At 42.1% G+C, this 13,341-nt stretch overlaps 1 protein-coding gene across 3 annotated transcripts in view; it reads left to right on the top strand.

The window, feature by feature from the left end:
* ATP8A2 (ATPase phospholipid transporting 8A2) overlaps positions 1-12,021 on the top strand; it is a 338,953-nt gene extending 326,932 nt beyond the window's left edge. For all 3 annotated transcript variants that reach the window (XM_033051234.1, XM_033051235.1, XM_033051236.1), the window contains one exon: positions 5,709-12,021. In XM_033051234.1, coding sequence (XP_032907125.1) covers positions 5,709-5,806 — 98 coding nt within the window. In that variant the 3' untranslated portion in view covers positions 5,807-12,021. The remainder of the gene's footprint in view (positions 1-5,708) is intronic.
* Positions 12,022-13,341: the final 1,320 nt, after the last annotated feature.

The following is a 13,341-nucleotide window of genomic DNA, read 5'->3' as shown; positions in this document are numbered from 1 at the left end:
CATGCATACACACTCTTTGAGGAGATTCCAAAAGCAATGATTGGCAGAAGAAATCCATAAAATGCACAAATAAGTGTCTGTCAAAGTAGTCCACTGTGGAACTTATCACAGTCTGTGAAACCTGTGAAGCAGTGCAGAAAGGAGATACGCCAGAGGTAATTAGTCAGACTTAATATGTGCTTTTAGTCTCAAAAAACACATCATCAGGTTGTTAGTAGGTAAACAGATATTGAGAAAGAAAAATGAGATCAAAATAAGCCCTAATTTGGAAAACCAGCTTCCCTATAAATGCAAATGGTTAAGTGCTAAATGAGTCAGGCCAGTCAGGACAGGTTACAATCAGCAATCTGTTTTTCACATGAACATAAATTTTGACTGTAAAGCTGTTAGGATTGAAAGATGATTTTTGTGATGTATCCATGACTTCTGTCATCTCTTGTCAAATATTGTTCTCCAGTGTTGCATAGCTGCTATATGTACAAGGCCATGTGACATCCAGGGAACACATGTGCTGTTTTCACAACCCTAAATTGTACAACTGTTTACTAAATGCTAGAAATCTTCAAAGCAAAGAGTTGATGAATAGGGCAGTAGCCTTGACATGCTGGGCCAGTATCTTAAATCACACTACAAGTACTCTGTTTGAAGTCTTGAACTGTTCATATGTTTCCACCAGGCCCTAAGTTCCCAGGCTGTGAAGACCAAAAATTGCTTTTGTGACTTCAACTCAGAATCTGTTGCTTACATATAAAACAGGAAAATGGTTTGTTTAGTTAGAGCTGACAAAAACTTAAGCAAATGAATTGTCTTGGTCCCAACAAGGAATGAAAATGGGATTAAATTTCCTAGCATAGATTGTAAAGATGCTGTTCTGGATTGGAAATTACTTTATTTTTGACAGCAACCATTTCCCAATATTTTGGGAGGAAGCAATGCCTAAACAACTTTGTTTCCAGTCACATGGAAAGGAGAAAAATCTCACAGGGAGATTTTGGGCTACTACTGGTGGTCAGTGGTGGGAGGAAAGAGCTGGCTGAGGTAAGGCTGCATAGCCATGTACAAGAGGCAGAAGCTCACTCTGTGTTTCTTTAGCTCTCTGGTGGTGAGCCAGCCCTTCTCCAAAAATATTAGCACAGCACAAGACCTTAAGGCATTATAAAGCAGCACAACTTCTGAGAAGTTTATTAAAACCTCAAAACAAAAATGGAAGTGTGAAGCTCCTGTTCGGATGGCATTGTCAGGAGACTTTAGTGAAAGCATTGCATAGGGTTGTCAAGCCCAGGTGCTAACATAAAACCATCTCAGTGCAATCTTGTAGGCAGTGCTGACAGCACTGCTCCCCAGACTGTGTTCACCTCTTGGTGAAAGTGCCTGGTAAAATTGGTCATTCCCCATTGCCGTCTACTTTCCGAAATCTCTGAAGAATGACCAGGCTCCTCTCAGATGTGTCTCTGGACCCTTCCCTTTAGCTTCTTGCTGTGTGGCTCACCTTTGAGGGAAGGAGCAATAATGATTTCCAAGAACTCTCCCTCACAGGGTTTCCTGGCATTGGGGTTTTCTCCAGGTCTGCATCCAGGTTCTTGTCTTTTTTTACTGCTATGACTTTGTGAGAGTAGCACCTCATTTAGACAAACTCTGTAGATATAAAAGATGGCTCTTGACCTCCCCTTTTTCTGCATACTGGTGTATCACCTGTGTCCCCAGAGGATGGGAAGGGTACCTTCCATCCATAAGAAAAGTTCCACAGCATCCCCCTAGAGTGGTTTCCCTCCTGTTATGCCCCTGCTAGTGTTCAGTTATTTGTCTCAATATGCTCTTTAAAAACAGAGCTGAGTCCTGCCTCCGTTCAGCATGGATTTGGCAGAACTCCCCCTGAAACGCCAAGAGCCGTGCCTGAGTGAGGATTACTGCACTTGGCCCAGGCTTCCTATGCTAGAAGAGAAAATCCCTCTTCCTTTGACAGAATATGGTGATTTCATAGAGTAAATCTGAATGCAGAGCATATGGTGTGCACCTTATTAATCAGTGGAGAAAAAGCACCTGTCATCTGAGGTTCGTTTCACAGTATGGGGGCTGACAAATAATAAATAATAATAATGTGTTCATGCTGAGGGCTCTAATCCCATCATTTATTCTTCACTAGCAGACACCTTCTTCCTTTCACTTTTCTGCTAGTGCATTTTTATTTGAAAAACAACAGGGGATCTATTTGAGATGCTTTTTAAGCTTTTTCCTCTTACCTTGCATGTGTTTGAAATATAATATACATTCTGTGTTTTTTCCAAGCTGCATGTTTGTTGACTGCTAAGTGGAGTTGAAATCTTTTAATATCAATTTAGGAAAAAGAAATAGAAATAACTGGTTTAGAATTTGATGCTGTGGCATCTGACTATTTTCTACTTGCAAATACTAGTAAGTTGGTATCTGAGACTAAAGAGATGGGACCATTTGTCAGGAATTCCTCTTGGATACTTAAAAAAACACAGGCATGGTTTATCAGAACAGAAATTAATTACTTCTGTAAGCATTAGTCAAACTGTTCAATATCTTAGGCAGCTTTCACTTTCCCAGCTTAAATAGAAGATGGTTGCTGGAGAAATCAAAGCTGACATAGCATTCACTTTTTACTTGGTAAATGTGAACTGTGACATCACAGCAAATCTTAAAAACTGCAGAACCCGGTGTTTTGCCTGAGACAGAATTTGGCAGGTTAAGTGATACCACAACGTTGATTTTGATTATGTCAGAGTTTTGCTGTCAAAGAAGCAATATTTCCTAAAAGAGATTAAAAAAAAAAAAAGTCCCTCAGATCTCCTCAACTCCCTAAAAGTTTTTGTGGATTTGAATCTGGGCATTTTTATGCAAAGGCAAACAAACGGATGTATTTGACTATACTAAACCACAATACCACTGCAGTATGAACTAGTGAAATGCTGAAGCAGGTGAGGGTTCTGATGGGCTGCCAGTGACAAGTGCCCTCTTGCTGGCTGGCCTAAACAAATCCTGGGACAGACAATTTGGGTGTATCAGAGGAGAGTACAAGGAGTAGAAGGCCTCTAAAATAAATCCCTGAAGTGGCTAAAACTGTAAGCAGTCCTTCCATGAGGAGATCTTCTGGAATAAAAACAATCCTCTGGACCCTTTCTGGTCCTGGTCTTGGAAGCTGTTGCCAATGAGAGTGCTGTTGAGCTTGTACAGCGTTGCTGTCTGTGTTCAAGGCACACCCATGGAGATGGTTGCAGCCATGGCAGTGAACAGAAAAAGAGTGCATTAAATTAGAGACCTAATGGGAACTAGATTTGGATCTACTCATAGAATATCAAAGCTTTACGAAAATCCAAAACCCAACAGGATGCTTTTAAAATTCAGCAGATTGCCTGATAAAATCTGGTACCAGCGAAACCTTAGATTTGATGAGAACGTGAATCTCTTCTTAACAAATGAGCACCACTGACAGATATTCAAAAGTGCCCCTTTCCTCCATTAATAGAAAGTCTCAGAGTATAAAGGTCCTTCCTTCTGCAAGTAGGTTGTGCCCAGAAATCTCCAAAGAAATGTGCTGCTTCCTTGGGCTGCTGCGGACAGCTGAACAATGAGGGCCTTGTTCCCAAGGCAGGCTCATAGGTGTGGTTTTAAAACTGGAGTTGGGGGAAAAGTTCAAACTTCCGGAAAGTTCCTTAGTAACTGACAGATGGAAACTTTCATTGTTTTTGGATGGGGTCTGGAAACAGTGGAAATGTAGAGCTGCTCGGGGAATGTGGATGGGACTCAAGCATTCACAGCATTTTGATTTCACAAGCCTAAACAGCTTGAAGTTCAATTTTAATTGTAATGTGAATAGAAAAATATAATATGAACTCATCTTCCTGTATAGAGATCTACAGGAAAAGTCTTAAATGAGCTGCCAAATGTTGAGTTTCAACTGAGAAGCTTGGGGGGTCACAGCCTTTCCCACGATGTAAGCACAAAACCCTTGCTGGTAGACCAGGATGGATGAAGGACATGAAAATGTTAGGATACCCCTGGAATTCTTAATCACAGATCATCTTAGCCTGAAATTTCTTGCTGTATTAAGGTGTTTCCTATTGGTGTGAGAGCGGTGAACAGGTTCCTTTGACTGAATTTTGCACTGGCATTGCAGAGTGATTGGGCTGCCTGACTGTCTGCAGGCCTTTGCTAGCACTGGGAATAAGCAGGTCATGGGAAGATGACAGCCAGGACTGAGTTGTGTGCTCAGTGCTGGATTTGCAGTAGTTATGGCAGTTGAAGACTCCACTATGCTGGATGATGTTATGGATAAGTAAATATGGCAAAGCCACCTCAATGCAAATCAGGTAATGGGACATGGCCTTCAGTCTTCTAGGGCTTAAGCTTGCGGTCTTTGACCAAGTTGACTTATCCATGGGGAATTTAGCCAAAAAAGCTAACAGGATGCTGGCCCTTCACATGGAACAAACCTACTGGAGGTGTTTGTTTAAGTGTGAATCTACCCTTTTTAAAATGAAAGACTGTTTTGTACATCATACTTCCTTTGCAATGATCCAATGTGGACATACTTTTTTCCAAAAGACTGTTTGCACTTTATGAATGTATTCTATAAACCTTCAACTACAGGCAGAAAAAACGAACCTGTGCTTCTGTAGCAGTATGTGTATTGGCATGGAATTGCTCAGGGAAAATATAATGGGATGCTGGGATGATTGGTCATGTAATCAAATCAAGGTTTCTGCTGTCCTGCAATCATTTCCATGAGGGAGATGTGACTGGAGCAATGTGACTGTATTTCTGTTTGAATCCCCTCCACTTACTGGAAAAGATTTCCTGTTGTGCTTGTGACTCGGGGTGTCAAAAAAAAAATCTCCTGTCCTTTGCTATAGTTTTCCATCCAGAATTTTCTGCGGGGTCACCTCTGCAAGTCTGTCTGCTGTTTCATCATGTTGGCCCATTAGCTTTTTGTTACTGTTTTGCTAGCACTGTGGTGTTCTGCAGATGCTATCAGAAATGTCACTTGCCTGTCCACAGTACTTCAAAAGAAATCAGACACGTGGTTATTTTCATCTGAGTAGTTTCTAGGGAGACCACAGGATTGTGCTAGCTAGCAGGATTAACAAAATAGACACTTCCAGAATGTGTGTTTGCTCTATGCAAAATATAAGTGACTGGCCAAGATAATCAAGAGTTTCATGGTGTCATTTGTCAGATGCCACTTGAAAATTTGTTGAAAAAAAAAATCCTGAGGAGAGTTAAGAGGAAGATGTGAGAAAAATCTGGTTGTGGGCTAGACATTCCCACCTTTCCCCAGAGAAACTGCTGGTATCAAGCAGACTACAGAGTAGTCAAGCCGAAATGCAAATCTCCACTTCTCTGTGATGTCTTTAAAGAAGCTCTGCCACTATAGGAGTACTGTGGGAGTGTGTTCAAATCAATCTGTAGCTTGTTAGGTTAACTCAGAGGCATTGGTGACTGTGTGCACTGACCTGGGCTGGGAAGGGGAGCAGAGGGACAGGGCTGGCAGCAGACACCCTTTCTGTGCCATGTGGGCAATGCAGTGCACAGCTCTAAGTGTCAGAAGCACAGCACAGAAATTAAGATGGTTGCAGTCTCAATCACATAACTTCAGTGATGCCTAAAACTGTTCCTAAAAGTGGTCTGTGCTCTTGAGCTCAACTCCAGTGACTGATTTCTCTTTCCTTCTTTTACTTTTTCAGATGGGTATGCATTTTCTCAAGAAGAACACGGTGTTGTTTCCCAGTCACAAGTTGTTCGATCCTACGATACAACCAAAAGGAGGACAGAAATAGAATAAATTATTCTTTACTTGATGGGTGGTGGGAATAATGGGATCTGGATCGATGCATCCACGGTTAACACATTCTTGACTAGGTTTGGTGGCAGCAGCCAAAACACCAGAGAACTCATTTCTGTGGCCTTAGCCAACAAGTTTCTGTATTCTCCCTGCAAACCTGGAGTGGGGTTTGTGGGGGGAAATCATTGTTTGACTTCAATCGCAAAGCTCTGCCTAAAGTTTTGTTTATGTTGTTATGAAGCATTTGACTGTGCTATGTGAGGTGTGAAATTAAAAGCAATGTTTTACCACTATTTAAAACATCGCCATAAGGTTGTTCTGGGGGAAAAGTAGAAAATTTATGTTCTATGAGAAATCAGCCTTTGCTTAATTGGAACGGGGTGCTGAGATTTCTTTTTTTGTTACACACAGACCAAGTGCACACGACTGCATGCAGACTTTACTCCTTCTTATACTCACTGTTTACTAATTCGGCTAAAATTTTCAACAGACCATTTGGCGTAACATTTTTGTTTGCAACACAGTTTGTAGCTAAAAGTGCTTATTTACCTTCTTATGACAGAATAACACAAGATAGCAATCAATTACTAAAAATGTTTCTTGCCCTCTTACAGGATTTATTAGGGTTCTATCTTAGCTTTCTGAAACCCGACTAATAGCTTTACTCACACAGCCAGGATGTGGAAGTCAGAGCTTGGCAGGGCAGCTGTCTTGAATGCATGGCATTGTACACAAAGATGAACTCAACTAGGTGCCTCCTCATAACGCTTCATGATGTATTTGGATGTGCACTTCAAATGTAGCCTGGGACTTCCCTCCATGACTCCATTCCCAGTTTAACAGTAGAACAAAACAGCGAGAATTTTAGTTTAAAGGTACTATCTTGTCAGCTATGTTGATAAGATGTACATCTGCATAGGAGGCTGATAGCGTAACCCTCCCCTGGCCAGGTAAGAGAGGTTTGCAGAGGAGGGCAGGAAGGGATTACACACGTGCATGCACACACATGGACACACACAGAGCTGGCCATTGTGAAGGGAAGACCTGCTGTTTGTTTGTTCAGCCAAACTAGTCCCTCTTCTAGATCTGATCCATCAACAGGCTTCCCAAAACACTCAGACCCATGAGCCCTGGAAGGAATGCTGGCTCCATGGCCTTGCTGTGCCACTGGGACAGGCATGCTGCTGCATAGATTGGAATTTTGAAGTAAAAAAAAAAGGCAAAAACTGGGGCATAAGTTAAAGCTGAAAGAGCTCTTAGAAAGCTTATGCTGTCCTCCAGACAAGTTCTATTAATTTTAGTCGCCAAGCCACATTTCTGAACAGTACAAAGTAAATACTGCTGTGTTTAAGGCAGGCTTCGTGGTTAATGTATATACTACATCTGTGTATTTAAAAAGTTGGCGTTGTTTTTTGCTCTATTGACCATCATCCAGAACTTTTTATTGATTTAAATATATCCGAAAGCAATTTGAATATGAATGTTTATGTTTAGGAAAGGAAAGAAAAGCTCCAGCCTGACCTTCTGGTTTAATCTTCCTTAAGGGTTGCCAGTAAATGCCAGTGCTCAAGTGCTGTATTTCAATTTCCAGTGCCACCTCAGAGGTTTGGAGTCCCCGTCTGTTTTAGAAAAGGCAAATTTTGTTCCTGCAGCGCCAGTCAGGATTGGTCTTGGATTCAGCTGATGGCACAGAGGAAAAAGTCATCACCTTCTTTCTGGAGTGCTAATGAGACAATTATGCAATAAGGAAAATGTGCAAATAATTTTGCCACAGGCATGAATGTCAAGGGGCCAAGTGTGGATGTATGTGTTTTCTGGGAGAGGAATTTTGTTTAAAGACACAAATACTAGTGCAGAGAATAAATAACAAGGGAGTAAACCTGATCCCAGGAGTTTTTAAATCTTAATGCTGATATAACCTGCTAAACGCTTCCTTTTATTTAGAAACCAAATCTGTTTAGGAAATGTGTGGTGTAAGCCTCTCCTCAGAACCGCTAATTGTTTCTTCCTTTTGTAAAAACACAAGGAAAATTAACTTCCCACCAAGGCAAAATGAGATCAGCTTAGTCTTTGTACTCTAAGCTACGCACCAAACATTGGCATGTAAACAATTTGGAGGCTTTTCATGAGGCTGCAGGAAGAAAAAAAAAAACTTTTAAAAGCCTTTGGATAATGAAGAATGGCAAGAAAATTTATTAAGCAGAGAATAGAAGGGATCCTGGAGTTTTTTCTGTTCTTAAGGCAACAAAATTTTACGAAGATAATGAAAGATGCTGGGGAGGAGCAGCTGCCATCTGATGTGATTTATTTTATTAGTGCAGACTATGGGTTGTATCATTGTGACCTCCCCGTAAATTGAGGTCAGTGTGTGTCACAAACAAAAACCCTCCCTAGAGTGAATGGTGGCTTAGACTGGGGTACGTGTGTTGGTTGTCAGCTCAATGGGAATTGCACATGGGATTTGTCACAGGGCTATACAGTATGTGACACTGGGGCTAGTGGGTCAGACTTTATCATCACTGTATGGCCTTAATCTCTAACTGAGTTAATTCTGTAGAACCCACCCAGGTCAAGACCTGGCATTCTTCTTGTTCTTTGGAGTCATTACAGGAATTAATGTATTGTAATGTGCTGTACGGGGTGTTGGAGTTGCTTGTCTTGATGAGCAATGATGAGGTGTATTCGGGTGCTGTGTTAGCAGAAGGAGAATGACAACTGCTCTGCATCAACAGAATTCCTTGTTCATTAGGTCAAATGCACGGAGCAGTAACAGCAGCCTTTGAAAGTGCTGTGTGAAAATGTTATCAACTAGACAGGGTATCGGAGCAGAAGGAATGGGGGATTTCTGCGTGACTGTCCAGACTTAACTACCCAGGGTTGATCAGAAAAGGGATTCCTGAGCAGCTCTCTGCACTGTCCAAAGGGAGATGGGTTTGGATATTCAGATGGAAGCGGTGATTTTCCTGAATTAGATTTGGCTCTGGTTGCTGCTTTTTATAACACCATAATTGAGCTTGCATAGAAGCTGCTGCTCCTTTAATGATTGCCTAGTAGCGATTTAAAACTGGTGAGCGGGAGCCAGAGCTGCTCTGAGCACTGCTGAGAAGTCTGTTGACATTTTCTTTTCCTTGACAGGGCTTCAGGTCTTGCTGTAGGGAGCTAGAATGGGAAGTCAGTAATAACTTGTCAGGGAGAAATGGCAAATAACCAATAAAAGTATCTGGGTCAAACTGAGCTGCTAATATAGTAAAAATGTACGTACTGTTAACATGAACTATACGAGCTGTAAATTAAGATAACAGTCAAGCCTCACTAATCTGCAGTTCACTAGACTACACAGCCCTTAGTGCATGCCAGAACTGTGCAGTCTCTTCCCCTGACTCAGCCAGCAGCTCATAGCAGATGCTGCAGGGAAGTCTTCTGTTACCAAGATGATATTATTTTTTACAGCATGTACTGGAGTGTGTTTGCTGGGAGACAGTCATAATAATAAAGTCATAAACAAAGCAGAGAAAGCTTTACTTATGTGAATATGTGAAATGTGGGAACATGGTCACACAACCCAGGAGCCCAAGAGGTGCACAGTCCTTACACTGTCTGTGTCCTGCATGCTTAGTTTGCCCTTTTGGGCTAACTCACTAAATCTTCTGTTTTCACATTACCTCCAGTCATCAGTGAAGACTAGTGAGTGATACTCTATTTACATTCTCCCTTGGTTTTATAAATAATGACTTTATTTAATCTTTAAATGCTCTCAGGAGTGTACTTCTCACAGCTCAGGTTTGAAGCAGAGCAGGCATTGAGTGGGTGCTTGGCCCTGAGAAGCACCTTGGGTTTTGTCAGATTTCTCATTAGTGTTAAGCACTGAGGGTATTTTACCTTAGTTTTGAATCATAACACTGTATCAATGCCTTAAACTTCAGTCAGTTTGCAGGGGAGCTCTTTGTGTCCTGTTGAGTCTAAGAGATGGTGATGGTGTGAAATACCTGAGGGGTTGGAGAGGAGAATTTGGCTGTGTCTATGCTATACCTGGTGTATCTGGGTAGCAGTCTGCTTCTAAAATGTGGCACTGACCATGCATGTTCCTCAGCCTCCAGATAGTTGGACCCCTTCTGTCCTGTCAGACTCTTGTGTGCATCTCTTCCCAGTATCCCGAGACACCCAAGAGAGGTTTCACTACCTTTCAGCATCTGTGACCAGAGCTGTGTGTCCAGAGAAGGTCACAGGATAGGTCAGTAAAATAGGTGACCACAAAATAAATCCATATGCATACCTTTTCCGTATGTAACTGTAAGATTAATGTGGGCTTTGAGCTTTATTGGCAAATGAAAACCAGAAAGTACCCTGCACTGCTTGGCCACACAAGTGAATCCCAAAGGTGATTGCTTCTCAATGACCTGCAGGAAACCTAGACAACCTGACTGAGTTTATCTGGCCAGGAATGTACTTTTGGATGGGCTGTCTGGAGAGGTGATGCGACTGGGAAAAAAAATAGATTGGCCAAGACCACTGCTGCTGCTAGAGGTTAGTGAGGGGAGGGATTCCTCAGGCATCCATGAAGAGCTGTGATAAAGCTGATTTCTTTGGTTCCTTCCTGTGGCTCTAGGAAGGGAGCAGAGCTGAGTTGAGAATTTGCGAAGCACTGTCACCTCCTGAAGCTGAGTTTCTCTTGTACCAAGCTGAGTCCTGGGCTTGGAATGAGTCCCTGCCAGAAGTGTCCCCTGTTTACCATACTTTGGCTCTAGCAGATTGTTTCCTGGGTTATAAAGATTGCTAAATTGTTTGCTGGATCCTCTGTGCCTCATGGACTCACCAGAACTGAGCACTGGAATTATTTCATTAATTCATGGAGAGTTAGTGCGACCTCTGCTTAGTTGTTGCTCCTGGACAGGTTCCTGTCTCTCAGGCCAGTGCAAGGGACTTGTTAATCTGGGGACTTGGATCTCTGTGTGATAGTGCATGAAGCCCAGGGGGTGTTTCATTTGGGTTCATGGCCTGCTTATTTGTGGACAGAAGGTAAGGTGGCGAGTACTGGTGTTTATCCAAAGCCTTCCTTTATGTATGAAGAAGGTGAGATAAGTTTTCCTGAAGTCTGCCACAAGAGGTCTGTTCTCCTTCAGCATCTTTGTAGCTACTAAAGAGAAGCAGAAGTTGGTAAATGACAAATTCTGTGTGGGCAATCCCAGCTCTGGGCAATCACTCAGAAGTCTAACGATGAATAAAAGTGTTAATGTATTGCCAGACTGTCACTATGCATAGCTGGAAGGTCAGCACCCTTGAAATTATGGAGCAATGAAACCAAGGGAAAAAGCCAACATTAACAGAAAGACATGATTGTTTTAAACTCTAACTACCTTACTGGGTGGTTTTCCTGCGAAGATGTTCCAGATGTTGTCTTGGCATAAATTAATCAATTTCAAAACATCTGCAGGGTTTCTTAGAAAACACGGAGTTCAGAGGAGTGCATATGCTCTCCTCTGCCCTTCTGGTTGATATGTTGATTCAGAATGGGAATGAGGGTACTTGCTGTTCTTACTGTTAAGAGTTCATAGACTGGAAAGTTGGTCAAAGTTGTTGCTCAACTCTTTCTGTTTTTTTTTTTCTTTTTCTTTAAAAAAAAAAAAAAGAGAAAAGCTCCTGTTATAAAGCAGTGAGGCAGCCAAGTCCTGTGGGACTGTGTACATGTGTGTGCTGGAAGAGTTGTCTGACTTGAAAACCTCCCCCTGTCCCTCCTCCTGCCCCCAAAGTGCAGCCCATTGCACTGGGAGGTCAAATATTCAGTGTCTTGAGTGACAGGATCTTTAACAGCGTCTTTTTCATCAGTGAGCCAAGTCATGTGCCCACTTGTCTGTCATATCTGTACTCGAATTGCTTAAATATTGTTTCAGATGGGGACGTTTTAATCTGGATATGCAGAGAGGAGTGATGCTGTGGGGGGATGTTTAATTGGCTCCCAGCAGAGCAGCAGTGGTGTGTGGGTTTTTTCCTCTGGAAGTGTTACCATTTTCAGGTCCTATTAATGTCCTCTGGTAGTTTAAATACAGCATTGCATTACAGTGGAGTTTGTTTCCCTCCCAGACTGAATACAAATGAAGGTCATTTACTTGTATTTTTAGAAGGTTCAGAAAACTTAGACAATTTGTAGCTTTGAACAGCATTGTTGACTGTTGTATGTCTGCACAAAAATATTTCCAATAAACCTTTTATTAAAGCAATCCAGCGGACCGAGGCTTGTTTGTTTTATCCCCCCACAAGCTTTACTGCAAGAGTTCAGTGTTAAATACATTTGAGATTTAGGCTGCAAAGCTGTTGAATGGATTATTTTTATTTTTTCATGGCCTTTTGGGTGTGTTTTAAGGGTCTGCTCGTTAGAGCAAGGGTTGAGTTCCTTTAATAGGTCTCAAATCAGGCCCCAAGTGCAACGCTAGTATGGCAAATAAGAATGGTGCTGATGAGCTGACATCAGGTACTGGTATTTGAATAGTGTCTTCAGGGGGAAAACTGTACTTTTATATAAGCTAGATGGAGAGAGATTCTTCTACAAATGATACACTTGATCTTACCAAGGCTTCACCAAAATAAAACTTGGAAGTCTTTTATCCCAATTAAGTCACATAGACACAGCAGGGGGAAATTAAGCCCTAAACTGCCTCCCTTGCCTCCTTACTTGCAGCTAAATTTGCAAGAGGCTTTTTTAGCACTGGGCCTTCAGGCTCTTGAGTCTGAGAGGGAGCATGGTCTGACAGTGCAGCGAGATGTGAGGTGAGGCCAGACTGTGGCTCGATGCTTTCCCCCAGAGCACGGGAGGCTCTGTCCTGCCTCTGCCTGCTCAGGAATATCACATCTCTCTGACGATGGTGCTCAGCTGATGTTCCCGAGCTCGCTTGTGTTGCCAGACCTGGAGAAGTGGCTCTGGAGCTCCCTGGCCTCAAGCAAGGAAGCAGCACATGAAGGCTCTCGTGTCCCCAGCTGCACTGCATCCATACATACCAGGGTCACTCAGCACCGACTCAGGAAAGGCAGTGAAGTTATGGCTGAAGTTAAATTTGCAGAAAAGATTGGCCTTGCGTGATTTTTAGTGACCACGGGGAATATGCACTGTCAGATCCCTATAGAAAATGAAAGAGTATGAGCTTTAACAAAGAGATCCCTTTGTCCAAATATTAATAGATGCTGGAATTAAACAGATTTTATCAGGAACAAGACGCATATTTATATACAGTTTGGCTAAAACTTTTCCCCCTTAGGGTGCTATAACTTGAGGAATAGGATTTTTCATAATAGATTGCTGACAGAACCACTTTTAAAAGTGTAGAGAGACATTTTTACATCAAATTATTTCTGGATTTTTTTTTTTAATTATGGAACAGAAAGAAGGTGTAAGCCAAATCTCCCCTCTTCCCTTAACAAGGCATTGCTTAAGCACATTTCAAAACATTTTTATCCCAAAAGCCAGACCAGTATCTGCTTTTCCTTTGCAGGGAAATAAAAAGAGAGTGATGAACTTGTGTATCCCTGTTTTGCTGCAGTAAATG

The sequence above is a fragment of the Catharus ustulatus genome, chromosome 2 (assembly GCF_009819885.2).
Source record: "Catharus ustulatus isolate bCatUst1 chromosome 2, bCatUst1.pri.v2, whole genome shotgun sequence".
In the NCBI taxonomy this organism is placed as follows: Eukaryota; Metazoa; Chordata; class Aves; order Passeriformes; family Turdidae; genus Catharus; species Catharus ustulatus.
This window is presented reverse-complemented; position numbering and strand designations above follow the sequence as displayed.